The sequence below is a fragment of the Lepisosteus platostomus genome, chromosome 10 (assembly GCF_059453375.1).
Source record: "Lepisosteus platostomus isolate fLepPlt1 chromosome 10, fLepPlt1.hap1, whole genome shotgun sequence".
Lineage (NCBI taxonomy): Eukaryota > Metazoa > Chordata > Actinopteri > Semionotiformes > Lepisosteidae > Lepisosteus > Lepisosteus platostomus.
This window is the reverse complement of record NC_142620.1, coordinates 13,910,537-13,930,463: the sequence shown is the minus strand read 5'-3', so window position 1 is coordinate 13,930,463 and position 19,927 is coordinate 13,910,537. Positions and strand designations below refer to the sequence as shown.

Below are 19,927 nucleotides of genomic sequence, written 5' to 3'. Positions count from 1 at the left end.
AATCTGTGTTCTGCAGATTTAATAGAATAAATGAAGACATTGAGTGTTGGGTGTTTCGACTGTTTTTTAAGAGTTATGTTGTGTAGATTCAAGTTGGACCAGACAGGTGAATGGCATGGCAGTATTTCATTCAGGTTTGTTTTCATCACTTAAAATACTGTCTCTGCTCCAAATCCTCTGTTGTTCAGAGTTCTGGAATAAGATAAGATCACTTTATTGGCCATATACAATTTCTTGCATTAGGAATTTGTCTTTTTGCATGCCCCAGTTTTCTCTCCATGAGACACAGATACACAGACAGGGAGAGAAGCTTGGGGTCAGAGCACAGAGTCAGCCATTGTACAGCACCCCTGGAGTAGTTGGGGTTAAGGGCCTTGTTCAGGGGCCCAGCAGAGTAGGATTCCTCTGCCAGCCGCAGGATTTGAACCAGCAACCTTCCAGCCACAGTGCCACCGCTCTACCCCCACAGTGCCAAGCAGTAGCTGCATTCAACAGCCTAACCTCTGCACCTGTCAGTGTAGTGCAATCCTTTCCTATGAAGTTACATGTTCAAAGTTGACATATTGCACAATACATATTTAATGTTTTTGTAGTACAATAAATATTGCACAAACCTTTATCATGTGTGGTTTTAAAAGTTGGTTTATCTTTTTCTAGATGCTTATCTTCATTAAATGTATATTATTTCACAAAATGTTATCCTTCCTTCTTTAAAATATATAATACAGTGTTGTATTGCTATCTGTAGATGTACACATCCAGAAGACAAAAAGAAACATTCTTGTCTGTATTGCAGATTTAATAGAGGAAACGAAATTGAACATTGGGTATTTGTTTTTGTTGTTGCATTCTATTTACAGTATTAAAGTCAGATCAATAAGGTGTAAGACATGACAGCAAATGATTCAGTTGCGTTATTCATATTGTTAGAACTGTTCTTGGTTTAGTCCTCAGCTGGTCAAAGCTCCAGAATAAGGAGAAGTCAGTATCATAATCACTGCATTCAACTACACAAATAAAGTGTTTATGAAGCAGTGAAGAAGGTAGTTATTTTTACAGGTGAGTAAAGTGTTGTTGTAGCAGCATTGAATGCTAGTAAGAAACAAACTTGGTTATTATTGAATAGAAATATGTGATTTGGTTGCACAGTGAAATATATTGGTATTAGTATTTTTTTAACATGTAAAACAAAATTACAGAACCATTAGCTAACCACATTAGCTACCCCTAACCAACAGGACTGGAAGAAGGTTTTCAAATGTATCATACTGTAACTGTATTATTTTGCTCAATGTTAACTGTAATGTCACAGATCTTCTGAAATGCCAAATTACAAGACTGTTCTTAGACAGCTAGTTCTCTCTAAACACAGAATACATATTTCTCATACACGTTAATGTGGAGTCCGTCTTTCAACTAGGAGAAGTTGCTGAATAGCCATTATACTTCAGAGAAGATAACTATTCAACAGTAGTGTTAGTACAGGGTCATCTAGTCCTGCTGTATAAAAAAAACAGGTGTCTGTATTATTTCTAGGTCTCTTTAAAGCAACAGCACCTGAAAAGCCGTTTGAAGCGGCTCTTTCATTGTAAAAAAGCTGAGTTGCAATGAAAATCTACAGATTTTCCCCCCTAGCGCCAGGAGTGGACACATTTGTCCCTTAAGGATGCCGATAACACTGTGCAGTGTTGGTGTGAAAACGTTGGTTTCTGTGTTGGTTTTTGAAAAAGTTGAACTCCAGGATATAGGATGCCAGCAGCATGGAGCCTCACTGTCCTGTCACTGATGTGGGCATTGTGTCTGCCAGCAGTTTCATCAGAAGTACGGGTGGCAGATCTGAAACGATCTCTCAGATGGACCAGTCTGATGTGTCGGTCCTGCTCTGGTGTGGTCACTGGAGGGCAACCAGATCTTGGACAGTCATCTGTCCTGCTGGTTTGCTGCATGCCAATGGTCCTCTCCCTTGCTTCTGGTGACATTTGAGGCATTATGTAATGCACAGAAAACTGACCCAAGTGTGGCCTTTTTCTTGCAGTGACCTAAGCTTTCAATTAAGGCATTTTTAAAGTTGACTTGATCGGGCATTGTTCCACCTGGACCTCGTTGGGTAAAAGTGCACCTAACGAGCTTTAGTGTGACTGGCAAGTTGCAATGCCTCACTGCAAAAGCTGTATTGCTGGTTAGAGAGCTTAAAACAAATGGACAACTTTTTGTGAAAGTACATAAACTATAACCATAGTATTCTAATTCCAGAAAGAGCTGCACTTCTTTTTTCCATCAGTATATATGTTCTTGTTTCTTTGTAGAAAGACCTGCTACTTTAGATCCAAGATCAGTGTTCTTAAAAGAGAAAGCTAGATTTGATAAAGGGAAAAAGGAAAAGTAGCTACTGATGGAAATGCTACAATGAGAAGAAAGCACTGTTGCGTCATTCAGAAACACATGGGATGCTTTTTTCATCCTTCAATCTATTGCACAACGTAACTGCTTATCGGTTTGTATTTCTGTTTGTTTTACTGATTTAACACGATTAATGTAATAAAAAAACAAACGCCGTTTTCTCTCACTAAAAATACAGAATACATCAAAATGTCTCTGAAAAAATTTTTCATAAGCTACATCACATTTATATAAGGATTCAAACATTGCACAATATGTAAGTCTACAGTACAATTGCATATCGAATTGGATTTATATTTTAAGAGTCATTTCTAATCGTTTAAAACATTTAATATACCTTCAATTTTTGTGTAACACAGTAAAGAGCACCCTCAAACTAAAACCAAGGAACTATCCTTTTCATTACACATTTCTGGGGGAACACATGAAAGTGTGGCACAGGAACTTTGTCGCAGAAAGCGCGTTGAATTTTGTTTGATTACATGCGTACACTAAGGCATCACTGGTTTTGAAACGAAGAAGAAATAAAGAATTGAAAAGAAGAGATCGGGTTGGTTTCTTCTCTTTTTTATGGTAGTTTTAAACATCGCGTCTTTTGCTTTGATAGAATTATTACTTTACAGATGAGTTAAAAATTGGGTGAACCGATTAAGAAGCTTGGCTACCAGTATTTACAAACGTCACTGTTTCCGAAGAATGAAAACTATCCAGCATATTCAAAATTTTGTGGTCGAATTCAGACCTGTACTGTAGTCGATATTATAGTGCTAGGGGTGTACGATTTTTCATACTTTATTACATGTAGTAAAGATACTGATGTTAGATGTTTGATCTAAGTCGCGGAATACTGGAATTTCAGTTTGATGTTTTCGTCTCACAGAAAGTTTATGCATTGTATTAAGTCTCCGAATTGAATAGTCTCGATTAAATTGACAAAATTTTATTTCCCTTGTTTTGCATTGAAGTGTCTCCACTTTAATGACTTTCGCAGTTGAGGAGATCTGTATTATATTTAAATAGATATTGACTACTGGAGAATGGAGAGTGACTTATGCTTTTTTTTACATTAAAGAAAACATGGAGAAAGTTGCTCAAGTGAAGAAGGCTTCTGCACCTTCTGTATCGCAAATCAACGCTGAATATGTGACACAGGTACCGTTTCTTTAAATTTCTTTTTGAAAAAATGGTACGGAGAAAATCTTTTTCCCCCCACAACGTTTTGACAGCGTGTTTTTTCTTTCCGTTTTTATACTTCATTAAGAAACGAATGACTATATACTCATTTCACATCATCATGCCTTTGCCTCGAACACTAACTCATTTTTATTTTTTCTTTCAGTTGGCAAATAAGTATTGGGCTCCTCATGTCAAAAAGAAACTGCCCTTTGATCCAAAGGTAATCAACTGCTCTTTAACACCCTGACTCTCATCTGGCAGAACTCGAGGTTCTCCAAGGGATTTCTAGATGCATATCACAATTTATTTTCTGAAACATCACAATGGTGTATAAAGTAAGCAGTCTTACATAATAATGAGTTTTGCTTCTTTAACCAACAGAATCAGTAGGCAAAATTGGAGGTTTTTTGTGGCCTGCAGCCCTGATAAAAATTTTACATTTTGTATTGTTTGTGCTTTGAGATTTTTAAAAGTTAAGAGGCACCTCAGCGGGGATAAAAAACCTGAGAACCCCTGTCCCAGTGCAGTCATGAAGTCAATGGTTTTTTATTTTTGCACATTTTCAGTCTGATTTTCAAAGTTTCGGTTTACTTATGTATGCCGATGTATTATTTTTTTTTGTCATTTTCCAGGTTTTGGAAGATGTGTATCAGAAAGAAATTCTGAAATCTAAGTGAGTAAGCCTTCAGAAATCCAACATTGATGACACAGCAACATGCCACTGAGACTGGGTCCTTGAAATTGTGAAGGACAGTACGGGTGGAGAAATTTACTGTATACATACAGAACAATGGCACATTGCTGGAATTATAGAAACATAAGAACTGTTACAAATGAAAAGCCCCCATTTGGTTATTAGCTAATTAATCCAATGCTCTCATTCGGTCTTTTCTTTGAAAGAATTTGAGTAGAGAAGTGCCTCCTGTTCTGTGTTTAAATTGATCATCTTTAGCCAGTGATATTGTGGGAGTCTTTTGTCATAGCACTGATTACCTAAAACACCACACAACACCAGTCAGTCATATTGATCACTTACATTGATACCTAATATGTCTTTCACATGAACTCTTTCCTTATTCTTTTAGGTTTGCTATTAGAAAAATCATGCTGCTGGAGTTTAGGTAACTTTCTATTGTTATTCTTTTAAATTTGATTTTCATTGTAAAAGGGTCTTTTAATGTGCTATTACTAACCTTTGGTTTGTTGTTATTCTTTCAGTCAGTATCTGGAGAATTACCTGTGGGTGAACTATACCCCTGAGGTATCCAGTCATGCATATTTAATGTCTATCTGCTGTATTGTTAATGAGAAGTTCAGAGAAAATGTACCAGCATGGGAGGTAAGAAATCTAGTTTTTCTGTGTAAGTACCTTTTTTTTTCTAAAATGTAGATGTATATATTATTTTATAAATAATTCTAATCATTTTTATATTGTTGTGGTGTAGTCTATCATCATGTCATTAATTCGATTATGGCCAATTAGGTGTTACTCTTCTTTGAGTGCATGTGTAATATCAGGGAACAGTTTGTTAAATTTCTGGTATGGTTTGAACAAAATTCATGGCTAAGCATGTTTATTGTCTAAATAAAACACAGTTTGCTCTTTTAATATGTTAGCGTTAATCTTTATGGTATATGATTAAGTCCTGTGTAATTAATGTTTCCATTTTGCTGTTCTTTCCCAGGTTTTTAAGAAGCAGCCAGAACACTTTCCATATTTTTTCAAGTGTGTCTTGGAAGCATCATTAGCTGGGGAAGAAGGCGATTTGTCATTGCGACAACAGACTGTACTTCTGCTCTTTTTGGATCACTGTTTTAACAGCCTGGTAAATCAAGATTTTTTTAAAGTCATATGAGGTCAGACGAAGGTTGGCATGGTGGCACAATGGTTAGCATGGTTAGCATTCCTGCCTTGCGGCGCTGGGGCCCTGGGTTCAATTCTGGACCTGGGGTGCTCTCTGCATTGAGTTTTTATGTTCTCCCTGTGTCCCTGTGTTTCCTCCAGCTGCTTCAGTTTCCACTCACCGTCCAAGGACATACTGGTAGTTTTTAGGAAAATTGGCCCTGGTTTGTCTGGTCTGTATTTGTCTCTGTGTGTGCCCTGCCAAGGTTGGTGTCCTGTGCAGGGTGTGTCCTGATTTGTGCCCGTTGCTGGCCAGGATAGGCTCTCTCGTGACCGTGTATTCGATAAAGCAGTTAGAAAATGGAAAATGGATAAGACTGAAAATGAATAATGTATAGCTCTTTGTAACTTCTGACCACTAGGTGGTGGAAGGGAGCTGTTTGGTTTTCTTAATTTTTTTAAATAGCACATCCTACCATCAAAGTTAATGCAGTTATATTGACCATCAATGAAGCTTTTAACATTTCTACTCTTTGAATTTGGAGCAAGTATTTGAGTTATTTTTTTTAAATTTTATTATTCAGCACATGCGTATGATTGTTACTTCATGTGTTCAATTGTGGATGGCATGTTAAAGTTCAAGTTTGTCATTATACCCATATACAGGTATATGGTATAACGAAATGTATAACTAAAAGTTAGTGAGGATCCGGGAACATATCTTAGCCTTCTTCAACCGTCTTAGGAAGTACAGGCGCTGTTGCGCTTTCTTGATCAGACAGGTGGCGTTGAGAGACCATGTGAAGTCCTCGGTGAGATGGACGCCGAGGAATTTGAAGTTACTGACCATGTAAAACTTGAACTTGATGGTGCTGCCACACCACAGAAGCTTCAAACTTCAGGACAGGGAGCTTTAGTTTCCTCCCACCTACCAAAAAAACGCGTTTTGTTGGTTTGATCGCCCCCTTCTCCATGGCCCTGCCGTGTGCTGCTGTCCAGTCCAGAGGGAGAGCAAGGCTGTTGCTCAGGGATACAGTCTGACTTTCCGCAGCCAGGATTAGCGGCTTTCTGGCCGCAGATGTGGACAGCGGCAGTTTGACTGTTAGTCAGACTGTAGTCATTGAGTGTTCACTAACAGTGTTATTTGAAAGAAATGACGTAAAGAATAGTCACTATGAAACATAGAAGACAGTTGTGCAGCCTTCTGGTCTGCAGTGTTTTCTCCTTGTTTAGTACTGAAGTGATGAACCCTAGGCCAAATCTAAGTGATGTGTCCCTGTTTCCCTACATGCAGTACACCACAGGCATAACTTATATTTCTTCTATCTGACAGGAAGTAGACTTGATCAGAGAACAGGTACAGCAGCTGATCTCTCTTCCCATGTGGGTTTGTCTGCTACCGGTAAGCGCTTTCTAAGAATCCAGTAACACTGCACTGCAAAATATATAGAATATGGCATTTAACATAGGCCAGTGAAGTATATGGATGGATGAAATACAAATCACACTTTCAGTTTCACTTTTTAAACCAGAACATTTATTGTAATGAACACTTTGAAGAACTGACTTTAAATTTCTGAGTGCTTTTACTCAAGGATGAATGGTGCTCCATACAGGAAGAAGTCAGGAGGAAATGAGAAAAATGATTTCCCCTGTACTTGCTGACTGTTCAGAAGCTCCAGTTAGTATTCGAACAGATGATTGATATGGATCCTGTGAGATTTAGCACAGGGTTCCTTGGACTGTATTTTATAACTGTATTTTTATAGATCCTTTCGGGAAACTTGATTATAGTTCAGAAGTGCTAGATGGGCTGTATTTTATAAGGGTTCTTTTATAGGTCCTTTCAGAAAACTTGATTATAGTTCAGAAATGTTACAGACTGGTAGGTTTTGTTGATAAAGGCAGTTTGTCTCTGTAATATGCTGTATATATTTTTAAGAAATGTATCTATGAGTACTTCCCCCAATAATTCAAAGGCAATATTGCGTTTTTCTAATGTAAACTTCATAGTCAGAATTTAGGACAAAATGTTAATTTAATTACATTTCACATTTTTGAATTTTTAATTGTTTTAGTCACGACTTGAACACGAGATGAAGAAAGCACCTAAACTGCAGAAATTTTGGAATCTGATTAAGAAGAGTTATGACAAAATGGATGAGAAACCCAAGGAGCAGTAAGAATTTTTAGCCTTTGGATACTTGGTTACCTCTCTATGTACAGTTTAAGTGAATGCTGATTTTGATCAGGAAAATAATTGACTCTGTATTTTTGCGGATAAATTCAGAAGGATCGTAGTGTGATGATGGTGTATTTTCTGTAACACTTTTGAGCCTTTGACGTTTATTTAGGATCTATCCAGGTCCTTGTGAGCCATGTTATTAGACTGTGTCGTTTCACTTCTGTGAATTGAGAGATATCTGCTCTGTATTGTAGTTAACACTTTGAAATGTTTTTTTAACTCTTTCACTTTACTAAATATTTGATGTTAACTCTCTAAGTTATAATTCAAAAGTGCTCATAATGTAGAGTCTTTTTTTATTTCTTCCAGGGCTAATAAAGAGAGAACATTTCTGTCATTACTTCTCAGAAAATTCCTTGGAGTCCTGATGTCCATTCCTCCATCAGGTGTTTATTCTTCTTTTCTCATACAGAGCAATTAGTATTTTAATTGAAGGAGGACTTTCACTTTTTTATTAATGTTAAAGAGCTGATGTTTCTATATAGTGATTTCAGTTTGTACCCATCTGTGTAATTGGAGATTTTTCTGGAGCTTTCTGGGTACAGAGGCAATGCACCACCTTGGATTTGAACCCACAACCTTCCAGTTCCAAGTCCAGGACCCCCACTACTCCTGCACATTGCCTCTTTGCATTTCTTAATTTTGATTGAATATTTAGTTGTAGGATTGGAGGCAGTTCAGTCCATCTTAATGTCCAATATGAATTTACATAACATCATAAGTCATGATTTATCATCTTAAAATGACGCAGGAAGAAAACACTGCAGTTGCTGTATATAACAGGCAAAATCTCACATGTGTTAAGAGTTTTCACTGCTGGACTACATTTTCATTTACTGCTTCTAAGGTAGTATTCATCTAGCAAAGAGAGCTCTCACAGTCTTTATAGACTGTTATAAGGCAGGTTTGCCTCACTGTGGAGCTGGTTAATTCTGGAGTTAGTTAAACGTCCTGAAATTCTGCACATTTCCCGAAATGATAAGGTGCGTTATATCTCATGACAGTGATTTTAAGTGTAGGGGTGTTAACCCCATTTTCTTTGGGCTTACACAATCCTGCATTCCTAAAGTTCTCCCTTAATTCATGTGGAGCATCAGTTTCCACCTTCCTTACCTGATCTGTTCTGCCGTGTGGATGCTGGTGCAGGTGGGTGCTGCTCATAAGTGGCAAATTATTTGGGCCCCTTTTAATATGTAAAACATGCTGGTGATGTAATTGACAGTTTCAGAAAATGAAAGTGCAGTGAGAACCAGGACAGGCTCAGCACTCATTTGGACCCATATCCAACCAGTGAAGTGAGACTGAATGTGCTGTAACACCCTTAAACTCTATAGTGATTTTTGAAAAAGTAGACTACTGGTGCTTTTGACTTGGAAAACAAGTACATGGCAAAATAATAAAACAAAGTTTAGTATTTAATATTCCACTTTAAAGAGCTGACAGATTTCCACAATTCCATTTGGGAATGCTGCTTGTGTACCCGCGACATCTACAATGTGCAGATCATCTCTTTTTCAGCCAAGGGTTTTTGTGCGGTTTGCATTTGCAAAAGCAAATCTTTTATCTCTAAGAATATTTGCCCCTTAGGATAGGAATAGCAACTTCTTTTTAAAAAACAGCCCAGCCTGCTACAGCCACATGCTCCCCAGAACACTGCTGGCAGCCATTGAAGACTCTCCATATACACGCACTCTGCTTTAACTTTGCCTGACATGCCCCCCCCCACACTGCCTCCCATACACGCCAAGAATAGACCTGTGTAGGATCCTTCTATTGCTTCACTCTAATTGCAGGTTTAAGGCTACTTGCCAAACCTTAGACTTTGCTGCACTGTAGACTGAAGAGGGCTGACAAACTGAGAGCAGCACTCCAGTGTGCTGAGACACCCTGCTGGCTGAAAACTGTAATTTCTTTTGTCAGCTGCTCTCCCTGGGGGGGCGACCACTCACCTCATCGGGCTTCAGAATACCACACTGAGTGTGAGAGAACGCAGGCCTGAAATACAGTCTGTAACGTCTCCAAGTGGAGGTTACTTTGCAGGCTGACAGAGCTGTGATTCAGAGGACACAGTGCAGCGCTGCTGAGAGCTCATGCTTGTTTTGTGCTTGCACGTCAAAGGGGTTTTTTTTATTTCATTTTTCCTCACTCATTCATGTTGACATCGTGTCCCCTATAGGTTTATGTTTTTTAGATTAGGCATACTAACCCGTGCATTCTCCCTATTTTAGGTCCTGTCTCCATGGAAAAGGTGCATTACTGTGAAAGGTTCATAGAACTGATGATCGATTTGGAGGTAGGAGCTGTTTCCTTGGAGTGGAAACTTCTGTTCTAATTAGACTTCTCTGAGACGTATTGCCTGTGTTTTAAGACCTTACTCTAATTTTACGGTTCTTGAACTGATTAGTTTGGAACACTGTACAAGCTGTAAATGGGGTAATTTGCTTTTTTTTTAAAAAAAAAAACAGGCTTTGCTCCCCACTCGTCGCTGGTTTAATACAGTTCTGGATGATTCCCATCTTGTTGTCCACTGTTACCTCTCCAGTCTCTCTCGAAGAGAAAAGGAAGGGCATCTTTTCTGTCAGGTGAGAGAACACAGTGAAACACTATGCAGTGTAAACAGTATATATCACACTTCTTGTAACAGTACAATCATTTCAGTACGTAAAATATCAGGAATAAGACCTCCTCAAAAGTGCCTTTAGCATGTTATGCAAGAGAATAACATTACTCTTTAAAGTGCATAACTATTAGAGGATCTGTGGACTCATTGAAGAAGAATGAACAATACCATTTCCAAGGAGTCAAGTGTCTTCATTTGGTATTTCCTGACCAGTGCGGCAGTTTTATTAGTTAACTTCCATTGCATGTGTTCAAGCTGCTGTTATGACTGGTAATCTAAATATTATACAAGTACTTCTTTTACTTCTAACATGTTATCATCTGTGTTTAAAATGGTTGATTAAATTCATAAGGGACTGGATGTTGTATTTATTCTGTCATTAATATTTCATAGTTGTAAGGTTTATTTCATGCTTAAAAGCAAAGAGATGCAACGTTTCTCTTATGTGAAGAAGAGAAGAAGGCTTCACAGGTGAAATGTCATGTCTCTCCTTTTCAGCATGAAATAAACCTTTTAGTTCCTTTGCAACCTAGGCAAGCTGATGCAGCTACCTACTTAAAAACATAGTTACTGAAATCAGACAAAATGATCCATAATTATCATAAGTTCACATTTAGGTTTTTTATGCTTTGTGCATTTGGAAATGGCATCATTCAGTTTTTATTATATCTTTACTACTGTGTTTGCCTGCAGCTTCTGGACATGTTGAAGTTCTACACAGGCTTTGAAATCAATGACCAAACAGGGAACGCGTTAACAGAGAATGAGATGACAACTTTGCACTATGACAAAATCACATCTCTGCAGGTAAAAGTGATGCAGATTATTTTTTTTATTTAGTAAATGGCTGAAATTTCCTAAATAGTGGTGTACGGTGCCTATAGAAAGTCTGTTTTTTACATTTTTCAGCGGGCGGCCTTTGCTCACTTTCCAGAACTTCACGACTTTGCCTTATCCAATGTGGCAGCAGTGGACACTCGTGAATCTCTCATAAAACAATTTGGCTATCTGAGGTAAATATCTTACCCTTTAATTTTTCAGCACAGATTGTGTTGTAAATCCTTAGGTTGCATTTTATAATGGACTGAAGTGGATAACCCTCTCGGTAAATCTTTTTCCACTTTTTTCTTTCCTTTTCAGTGTAGAAATATTACTTGTTAACAGTACACAAGTCTCTAACTTCAAGCCTTTTGGTAGGAATTTATGTGTATTGTATAGTATTGAGATTCAACTGAACTTGAAAATTGGAAATACTAAAGCCAATATGAAATCGGTTTATGTGGTTTTGAATGAAATCTAATAGAAATGCTTAGAGTTGGTCCCTTAAAAGCAAAGAAATAAAAATATTTTACTTTTTTATGATGTTTGTGGAAAGCAATAAGAAACACCCCAGGTGAAAGAAAAATCAAAACTAGTTTCTTTTGTGCTTGTTTTTGCTCGGAGAACCCTTCCTTTGTCAGAGATTTTTTTTAAATGATTTTAGTGCTGATGAGCGGTTTTCAGAATTTGAAAGGGAGTAAGGGCTTCATTTTCATAGAGCTCTGGTGGTATTCTGAATTTAAATGCAATGCCGTTTATGCTGCAAATAACCAGTTCTGGTCTTTGTGCAAGATATGTGTCAGTTATGGATGAGCACTTTCATATACTGAAAGTGGTATAAGTGGGTTGGTCTAAAAAATAAAATTGAATTTTACCAAACAACAGACACAAATATAGTTCTAAAAATTTCAGATAAAAACAATACAGCATAAAGTAAAGGACAAATAGAGTATATAATAATGGTTTAGGTTTTTGGGCTTAAAATAAACTAATTGCATGGTGAAACATAAAGACATATAGGTAAACAAGTGCTCCATAGTTACATCTGAACTAAGCTAAGCTACCCACTTTGTGAAGATGGACAAACTCCGGCCTGCACCCTCTGCTTGGAAAGCCGTCGTATGGGCACATTTTGGATTTTATGAAGTAATAGGTAAAAATGAACTGGATAAGAGCCATGCAGTGTGCAAGCTGTGTCATACCAAGACAAAATATTTTGGCAATACGACTATCATGCGAAATCACATTTCACATTTCCATCCGGAGTTGGAGGAAAAACAGCCTGTTCTTGTTGCTGCCGAACAGAGAGCGCTCGAGCAAGTGTCAAAGCTTCCACATAGTTCGGAAAGGGGCTTTCGCTTAATGTTGTAAACACTGGAGCCGAGGTAAAACATTCCGTCTCGGCGTCACTTTGGTGAAACGGCAATACCAACGCTCTACAACAACACCGAAACTCAAGTTTTGGAATCATTTAAGAAAGCAAACAGGGTGGCGATAACCTGTGATGCGTGGACGCCCACTGCAACAGAATCCTATATCACTATAACCGGGGACTACATCACTGATGAATGGCAGCTCGTGTCTCACATACTTCAGTCACACAGTTAGAAAACAAAATCATCATGTATATATAAAAAAAAATTGAGATGCATCAAGAATCGATTTAGAATCGCATTGTGGCACCCTGAATCGAAATCGAATCGAATCACGAGGTGCCTAGAGATTTCCACCGCTATCATACAGTAGATTGAAGATGAGAAGTTTGCAAACAAGACCGTGCCATTTGGCCCGTCCAGCCTGTTTGGTTTTGGTTCAGTAATGTTGGGAAAATCCTCAAATGCCTGAAACACCAACACAAAATGTTGCAACATTGCAATGGTTCTTTTTCATTGCAGTTCTGACCCATAAATTAAGGCAGCAGTGATTTCTTCAAGCTGAGATTGCACCTAAAAAAATCATACCACTGCATCTCCTGAAAATGGGATCCTTAGTTCTGAATGAATATTTCAGTCTCTGACACACACAGCTTGACATCTTGTGATGAGCTGAAGTGACCTATATTTATGTCTTTCCTCTCTAATGTCATTCACCTGCTGTTGAATGTGCCCCCTCAGTGTCTATCCAGTATATCAGGTTAGGATCTGAAACCTGCCTGCAGTCTGTGTGGCAGTTTAACTGGGTCTGCTATGAAATTTCGTCACCAGCTCAGATGGCAGTTGATCAATATACAGTGCTTAATGTAAGAGAACCTGGCTCTTCTTCTGCTCTCTCTGTGCCAGGTGTCTCTGGTATGCTAAATTTAGTCTAGTGTTAATTGGGGATAGACTTGTGCTCACATAATGCTGTATAAAAATTAGAATACAAATAAGCTAAATGTCAACTGTTAAAGGAAACTAAAGCTTTATGTCAAATGCAAATACACATTTATGAAAAAGAAAATTTTATGCAAACAAATTTATATCCAAAACCTAAATTATCCTGAAACCTGGATTACACCTTCTTCCTTCTCTCATCAACTTCTCAGTCTTTTGTTCTCCTATTCCTTATTTATTTGCCACATTCCCTCTTTCCCTCACACCTGAAGCGGAAACATTGTTTTTTTTTTTCCATGAGATGAACCTTTACCTGTTCCTTTGCAGCCAATGCAGGCTGACCCAGGTCCCAACTTGAACTGTACATTTCAATACTGCTCACCCATTATTGGACAGAAGCATTCTGCTAGGCAGTCTGTAACAAGGCTTCTGCTGATAATTCAGAGGTCTTAATTCTGTTAAACAGCTGGTAGTCTTTTGCCGTGGGTTCTCCACTGTCTGATTTCTTTGTTTTAGTGCTTGTGTTTACAAAACCGGCATGTGTAAAGCAAGCTACCATTATCAGTTTATGAGCAGGGTTATGAACAGACGAGGTCATTGCTGTGGTGTTTGCAGTGACAATTATCATGAACAAGTTTAAAAGTCGGGACTGAACTCAGTCTGCTGACCCTCTCGAATTCAGTCTGAAGCTGTCAGTGGGGACAGCAGTACCTCATGTGATTCACACATCTGAGTGTGTGAAAGGATGTGCTTGCACCTCGGCAAAAAATCAGGAAGTGATAATCACCTTGGGAAGGACCATGCTGGTTCTTCATTGCCCCCATCATCTGTGATAATTTGTCAGAACATTCAAACTATGAGACTGCAAGCCCTTACAGAGGTGCTGTCTGTTCAGGCTGAGAACAAAGCAGTCTGTTCAAGCAAAACAATTTGTTTTTGACCTGTTAAGATCTTACAAGCTTTGATTAGGTATTTCCGTTCAATTAAAATTTAGTATTATATTGAAACACAGTTAATTATTCCATTCCGATGTGTAATCCTACCAATATATCAAAACCTCAAAGGGATTCTGCAGACAGTGTTGCCACACTATGTTGTAAAGTTTAGACATTTGCTGTGATGTTTTATTTGTTAATCCTGAAGTGATTGGTTTATACATTGCTAAATATGCAGAAAGCATTTTTCATGACCTTTTTTGCTTAGTGAGAAATGTTTTTAATGGATGTTTAAATTTTCAGTCCCAACACACTCCACCGGGTGGCATCCTACCTCTGTCTTTTGCCAGCACTCCCTGAAGGAGAGAACACAACCTATGAAAAGGAAATGCTCCTAGAGCTGCTGGTAGGTGGTTTAAATTAAATGTGTGTTGGGGGGAAAAAAATTACCTGTAACGGTATACCAACATAAGTGATTAACTGAATGTTCTTTTCCTTTATATGTTTCTAACATCATATGTGGATATATATACATTGTGAATATCACTTGACCTTTATTTTGTGATTGTTAATTTAATGCATGAAATTAAAAACATGCTGTGAGCAGTGCATTTTTAGAACAGTGAAAGGGAGGGTAAAAACATTTGTTTCCATATGTCTCTGCTTAGATATTCGAGCATATATACATTCATCAATAATTGGAGGGTTTGTGTTAGTCTGCAAACATTTTCTCAATGTTTTTAACAGACCTTGCACAGAATTATTAGAAGCTCATCATTGTTTGTGTCCAAATTAAAATGCAGACCCATTTAATCATGTTTAATTACATACTTGGGCTTTTTCAAACTGTTTATCTGCATCACACCGTAATTATCCCCTGGTTTTGTTTGAGCCAACTTGACCGATGATGAGACAGGCAGTGTAGGAGGTTAATACATGGCATCATTAAAACTGGGTGTCTGTGCCCTGAGAGCTGATCCATTCCTCTTGATTTATTCATCAGTCAAAGCCCAAGACAGTTGATGTGTAAATCCCATTGTGCTTATTTGCAAAGCTGTGCTTGGGTTAGAAACAGGATTGTGGAGGGGATTAATTTTGTGATTAAGGAAATCTAAATGAAAATCGCTGTAAATGAAATATCTCTAATCTCATGGTGCATGCTGAGAGAAATTCCAGCAAAAGTAATGGATCAATCTGCAGGCAGTACATTCCATATCTGAACTGTTCTGAGAGCTAGCTTCCATATTTAGATTTTGATTGCAGTAGCATTAAACATTTTCTCCTCCCATCTCATTCTGGGATATGACTCGACCCAGTTTGTCTATCAACACTTATTGGTGTGACCCTAAAAGGTTCAGTAAAATTAAAGCTCTTGCTATCAGCATGTCCTTGTATTTGGGTCATTTCATGCTATGTGCCACATCCCCTAGCATCTGTCAGTGCTAGTTTACCTTGTATATAGTAGTTCACGAAGTATACAAAGTGCCTCAGGGCACTTCTACTTTCAGAGGTTTCAGCAAGCTTTTAGGTGACTTTTCCATGCAGTAATAGAGTTCCTAACTGACGCAGATGCAATAGTAATAACAGGAATAACCTACACTGCCATGCAAAAAGTATTAAGACCCTTGTACAGCTTTCACATTTTGTTGCTTTAAATGCTTTAAAAATAACACTTTGAAGTAGTAATTAATATTTGTTACACACTGAAAATAACCTACTTCACACATTCATAGCAAACGCAAAAAGAAGTAACTAAATAATTAATCTGAAGAAAATAAACTGTAAAGAAGGTATCACCTAAGAATTAAGAAGGCACCCAGATACCGTCAGATATAGTCCAAACTGAGCAACCGGAAAGGAGAAAACTGATTAGAGATGCAACTATGAGGCCAGCAATGAGTTTAAAAGAATAGATCAAAAGATGGGAGAAAACGTCACTAGTGTCAACAATATCCTGATCACTCTCAATAGGGGGCTTTAGGAAACTGAAAATACTATCTAAAATCATACATGGAGTTTGCAACAAAGCACCTGAGTGATATAGCAAACATGGCAAAAGATTTTGTCATCAGACAGCATAAAATTGGATCTTTATTATCTAAATGCAAAGCTTTATATCTCATGCAAACCCAACATAGTGCATCCCTTCTGTCAAGCATGGTGGTGAAATCGTTGTTATAGCTCAGGTTATCGTCTGCGTGGACTGGGAAACTTGTCAAGACTGATAGGAAAATCGATGGAGCAAGGTACTGGCACATCTTAGTAGAAAAAACTACCTTGGACCTAAATCTGGAACAAAAATTCACCTTTCAGTATACAGTAAACTAAAGTACAAAGCTAAAGTTACACTGGAGTGGTTCAAAAATACGAAATCAAATGTCCTTGAGTAGCCCTAGAGAGTCCTGATTGGGGCCCTATTAAGAATCTGTGGAAGAACGTGATGACTGCTGGTTGGCCATTAGAGATCCCCTAACAACGTGGGAGAACTTGAGTAAATGTGCCAAAAAGGAGCAAAAACTACACCAAGCTGGTGTGCAAAGTAGGCAGAGACTTACCCCCCAAAAAACTTGCAGCTGTAATTGCTGTCAAAGTGTTTCCAACAAGCAAGGAAGATATTTTTGGTCAAATTGTTTTAAGTTTAAAGCTTATGGGGTAATTGTTTTTTTTCATGTTTGTTTGGCAGGTGTCCCGTCACGAACGAAGAATCTCTCAGATAGAGCAACTTAACCAGATGCCTCTTTATCCCACAGAGAGGATCATCTGGGATGAGAACATTGTCCCCACAGAGTACTACTCTGGCGAAGGTTTGGATCCATCCCAATTTAAGAATTTAAGAAAGAAAGGTTACAAGGAGGGCCATTTAGACCATCCAGCAATAATTTCTTGGGGTTCTTCAAATGCATTTGAGAATTGAATACAAGACTCCATTCACTTCCGTCGCGTAACAGTGAATGTAATTGTGAAGGACACTCAGTTACAATTTTCTTACTGTGAGGATATTACATAGATGTTGTTAGAATATGACTAGCGAAAAATGTTGGTCGATTGAAATGTATGTGTTTGTGTTTAAAATGTATAATAACAGTAGATCACAATTGAAAGGGCAAACATTAAAATAAATATAAGTATCATTAATGTGCAGGATTAAATTGGTTAAGGTTACTGTGAGAATGTAATTCACTTGTGTTCATTTGTATGAGTTAATATTTATTTATGCTTTGTTTCAGGATGTCTGGCCCTACCAAAACTGAACTTGCAGTTCCTCACTTTGCATGATTACCTTCTGAGGAATTTTAATTTGTTCCGCTTGGAGTCCACCTATGAGATTAGACAAGACATAGAGGATGTGGTCAGTCGAATGAAGCCATGGTCAGTTTCATTAGGAATCTGAGAAACAAGATTTTCCAAGTGTGGATTTTGTGAATATTGGGAGATTCTTAACCTCCACATTAGTAACTCGGAGTCCACCTAGTGGTGGAAATCACTTAAACAAATAGTAACCGAAAGCATAACTTGGACTGCACAGGTTTAGACTTTTGTACATGTAAAAGACACTGAGGATTGAACTGCCCTTGTCTTGTACATCTTATCCTTACTTACATACTTTATATTCTGTTTTCTAAAAGCACTATGCTGCTACATGGGTAAATGGTTTTAGTTCTAAAAAATATAGACCATTTCTTCTGCTTCTGTCTCACTCAGTCATCACAGTTATTCCATCTTTCATTTTAATTGGTATGTTTTAGCCTGCTTCTGCAGCTGGTAATGTGGAACTGTGTTTCAGTTTTATAATGCTTATCTATGCACACATACCTGCATACCACTTGTGTGAACCCCACATTATAATTTCTTATTGTATGCCTTTTAATATTTTATCTTTTAGTCTTTATTTCTTATTGCAAATTTCTTATTTATTTCTTATTTGTCCTACATTTTTCACTTGACAACTGCAGAGTTTGCTCATACAAATTCCAACTCAGTTCAGTTGCATATTTTTCACATTGGCATGTGCACGTGATTTCAGTATATTCAGTTCTTTTGCTATTATTAAGTCTAAGGATTGAAGGTCATTATTATTACATATTACTGTTAATTGTTTTTATTACATGTATGTGCCGAATTATAGTCCTCATTATAGTATGTGTCATTTTTAAAGCCTATTTCCCATATTTTCAAGTACATAAGTACATATTTTCAAAATACAGTTTTGCCAGTTGCAGTGTTCTGGGGGAATGGAATCTGTTTGCAAGGGAAGCATGAATAGGCAGAAAAAATGTCTTCACTCACTTGACAACAAAAGACACCTTCATATTTCCATATTACAACTCGTATAACATTTTGAAATTTTCTAAAAATATGGGTTGAAATAACAGCTGAATTTTTGGTGGTGATGGTGATGCTTACTTTAATTCGTTTAGCTTGTTTTATACTGATTCTGAACAATCTGGCAATTGCAGGTATTTGGAAGAATGTACAAAAGGAGAAGATTATAATAGCTTTTCATTAGGAAAGTACAGGTCATTCTTAAACAGCAGAGATCAACATGATTTGACATCAAGGTGATATATTTCTCAACATCATTCAATGTTCACAGGCAATCAGAATATGGAGGGGTTGTGTTTGGTGGCTGGGCGAGAATGGCGCAAACGATCCTTGCGTTTTCCATCGTTGAAGTGGCCAAACCTAATATTGGAGAGAACTGGCCGGCTAGAGTCCGTGCCGATGTCACAATCAATCTGAACGTTCGGGATCAGATAAAGAATGAATGGGAAGGTGAGTATTTTCGATCACCAAATGTTTCTTGCATGATACCATTGCTTATCTAAAAGTGGGCTCTCTGGCTAGAGTAAGATCCGAGTCTGTTGAGTAGGAAGGAATTCTTTCTCTGCATAGCTCTGTGCTTTGGCTTTCTTATTCCTGGGGTTGTTTTTTGTCTTTATACTAATGAATACATATTATACTGTTTCATGTTTTGCTCCTGTGACGCAATCTGTGCATTACAGGACTGCGTAAGCATGATGTTTGCTTCCTGGTCACCGTTCGACCAACCAAACCTTACGGGACCCGTTTTGACCGCCGTCAGCCTTTTGTGGATCAGACAGGCCTGGTGTATGTCCGGGGCTGTGAGATCCAGGGCATGCTGGATGAAAAGGGAAGAGTCATCGAAGAAGGTACTGATGGAATTTTTACTAGATTCTAACTGTGCACTGAGAAAAAAAAAGGACGCGAAACAAAACGGGGAAAACATTTCTTAAAGCTAGCTGTGTTTCTTCATTTTTACAGTCTATTGATGTGGGTATTTATGACATCAGTTATGTTTACATCCGACGAGGGAGTCTGTTTTGTGAGCTGCAGGCGTTGTCCTTTTGGAATGTTGTTGCATCTGGATGAGCTGTAGGAAGAGCAGCAAGTTAGGTCCCAGGACTTAATCAGCATACATGCTGTGTAGTCAAGTTGCTCAATTCAATCATTTTGAATCACTTTCAATCATTACAAGTGAGATTTGACACTCCTCCCCATCAGTCTTGTTACCGTTTTGTGAATTGTGGTCTCCGGGTGTGGCCTGTTATTGATGGA

The 19,927-nt window shown here is 38.0% G+C and overlaps 1 protein-coding gene across 1 annotated transcript in view; it reads left to right on the top strand.

Annotated features, from left to right (window-relative positions):
* Positions 1–2,795: 2,795 nt before the first annotated feature.
* The window catches only part of aqr (aquarius intron-binding spliceosomal factor), a 59,168-nt gene continuing 42,036 nt past the window's right edge, over positions 2,796–19,927 (top strand). Inside the window, exons 1-19 of the mRNA XM_088648341.1 lie at positions 2,796–2,950; positions 3,473–3,552; positions 3,740–3,796; positions 4,209–4,249; positions 4,662–4,697; positions 4,795–4,915; positions 5,262–5,402; positions 6,753–6,821; positions 7,498–7,598; positions 7,974–8,050; positions 9,893–9,957; positions 10,130–10,246; positions 10,978–11,091; positions 11,194–11,297; positions 14,654–14,756; positions 17,034–17,154; positions 17,578–17,719; positions 18,945–19,123; positions 19,354–19,521. Of these exons, the coding sequence (XP_088504467.1) occupies positions 3,478–3,552; positions 3,740–3,796; positions 4,209–4,249; positions 4,662–4,697; positions 4,795–4,915; positions 5,262–5,402; positions 6,753–6,821; positions 7,498–7,598; positions 7,974–8,050; positions 9,893–9,957; positions 10,130–10,246; positions 10,978–11,091; positions 11,194–11,297; positions 14,654–14,756; positions 17,034–17,154; positions 17,578–17,719; positions 18,945–19,123; positions 19,354–19,521 (1,831 nt within the window). The 5' untranslated portion in view covers positions 2,796–2,950; positions 3,473–3,477. The remainder of the gene's footprint in view (positions 2,951–3,472; positions 3,553–3,739; positions 3,797–4,208; positions 4,250–4,661; positions 4,698–4,794; positions 4,916–5,261; positions 5,403–6,752; positions 6,822–7,497; positions 7,599–7,973; positions 8,051–9,892; positions 9,958–10,129; positions 10,247–10,977; positions 11,092–11,193; positions 11,298–14,653; positions 14,757–17,033; positions 17,155–17,577; positions 17,720–18,944; positions 19,124–19,353; positions 19,522–19,927) is intronic.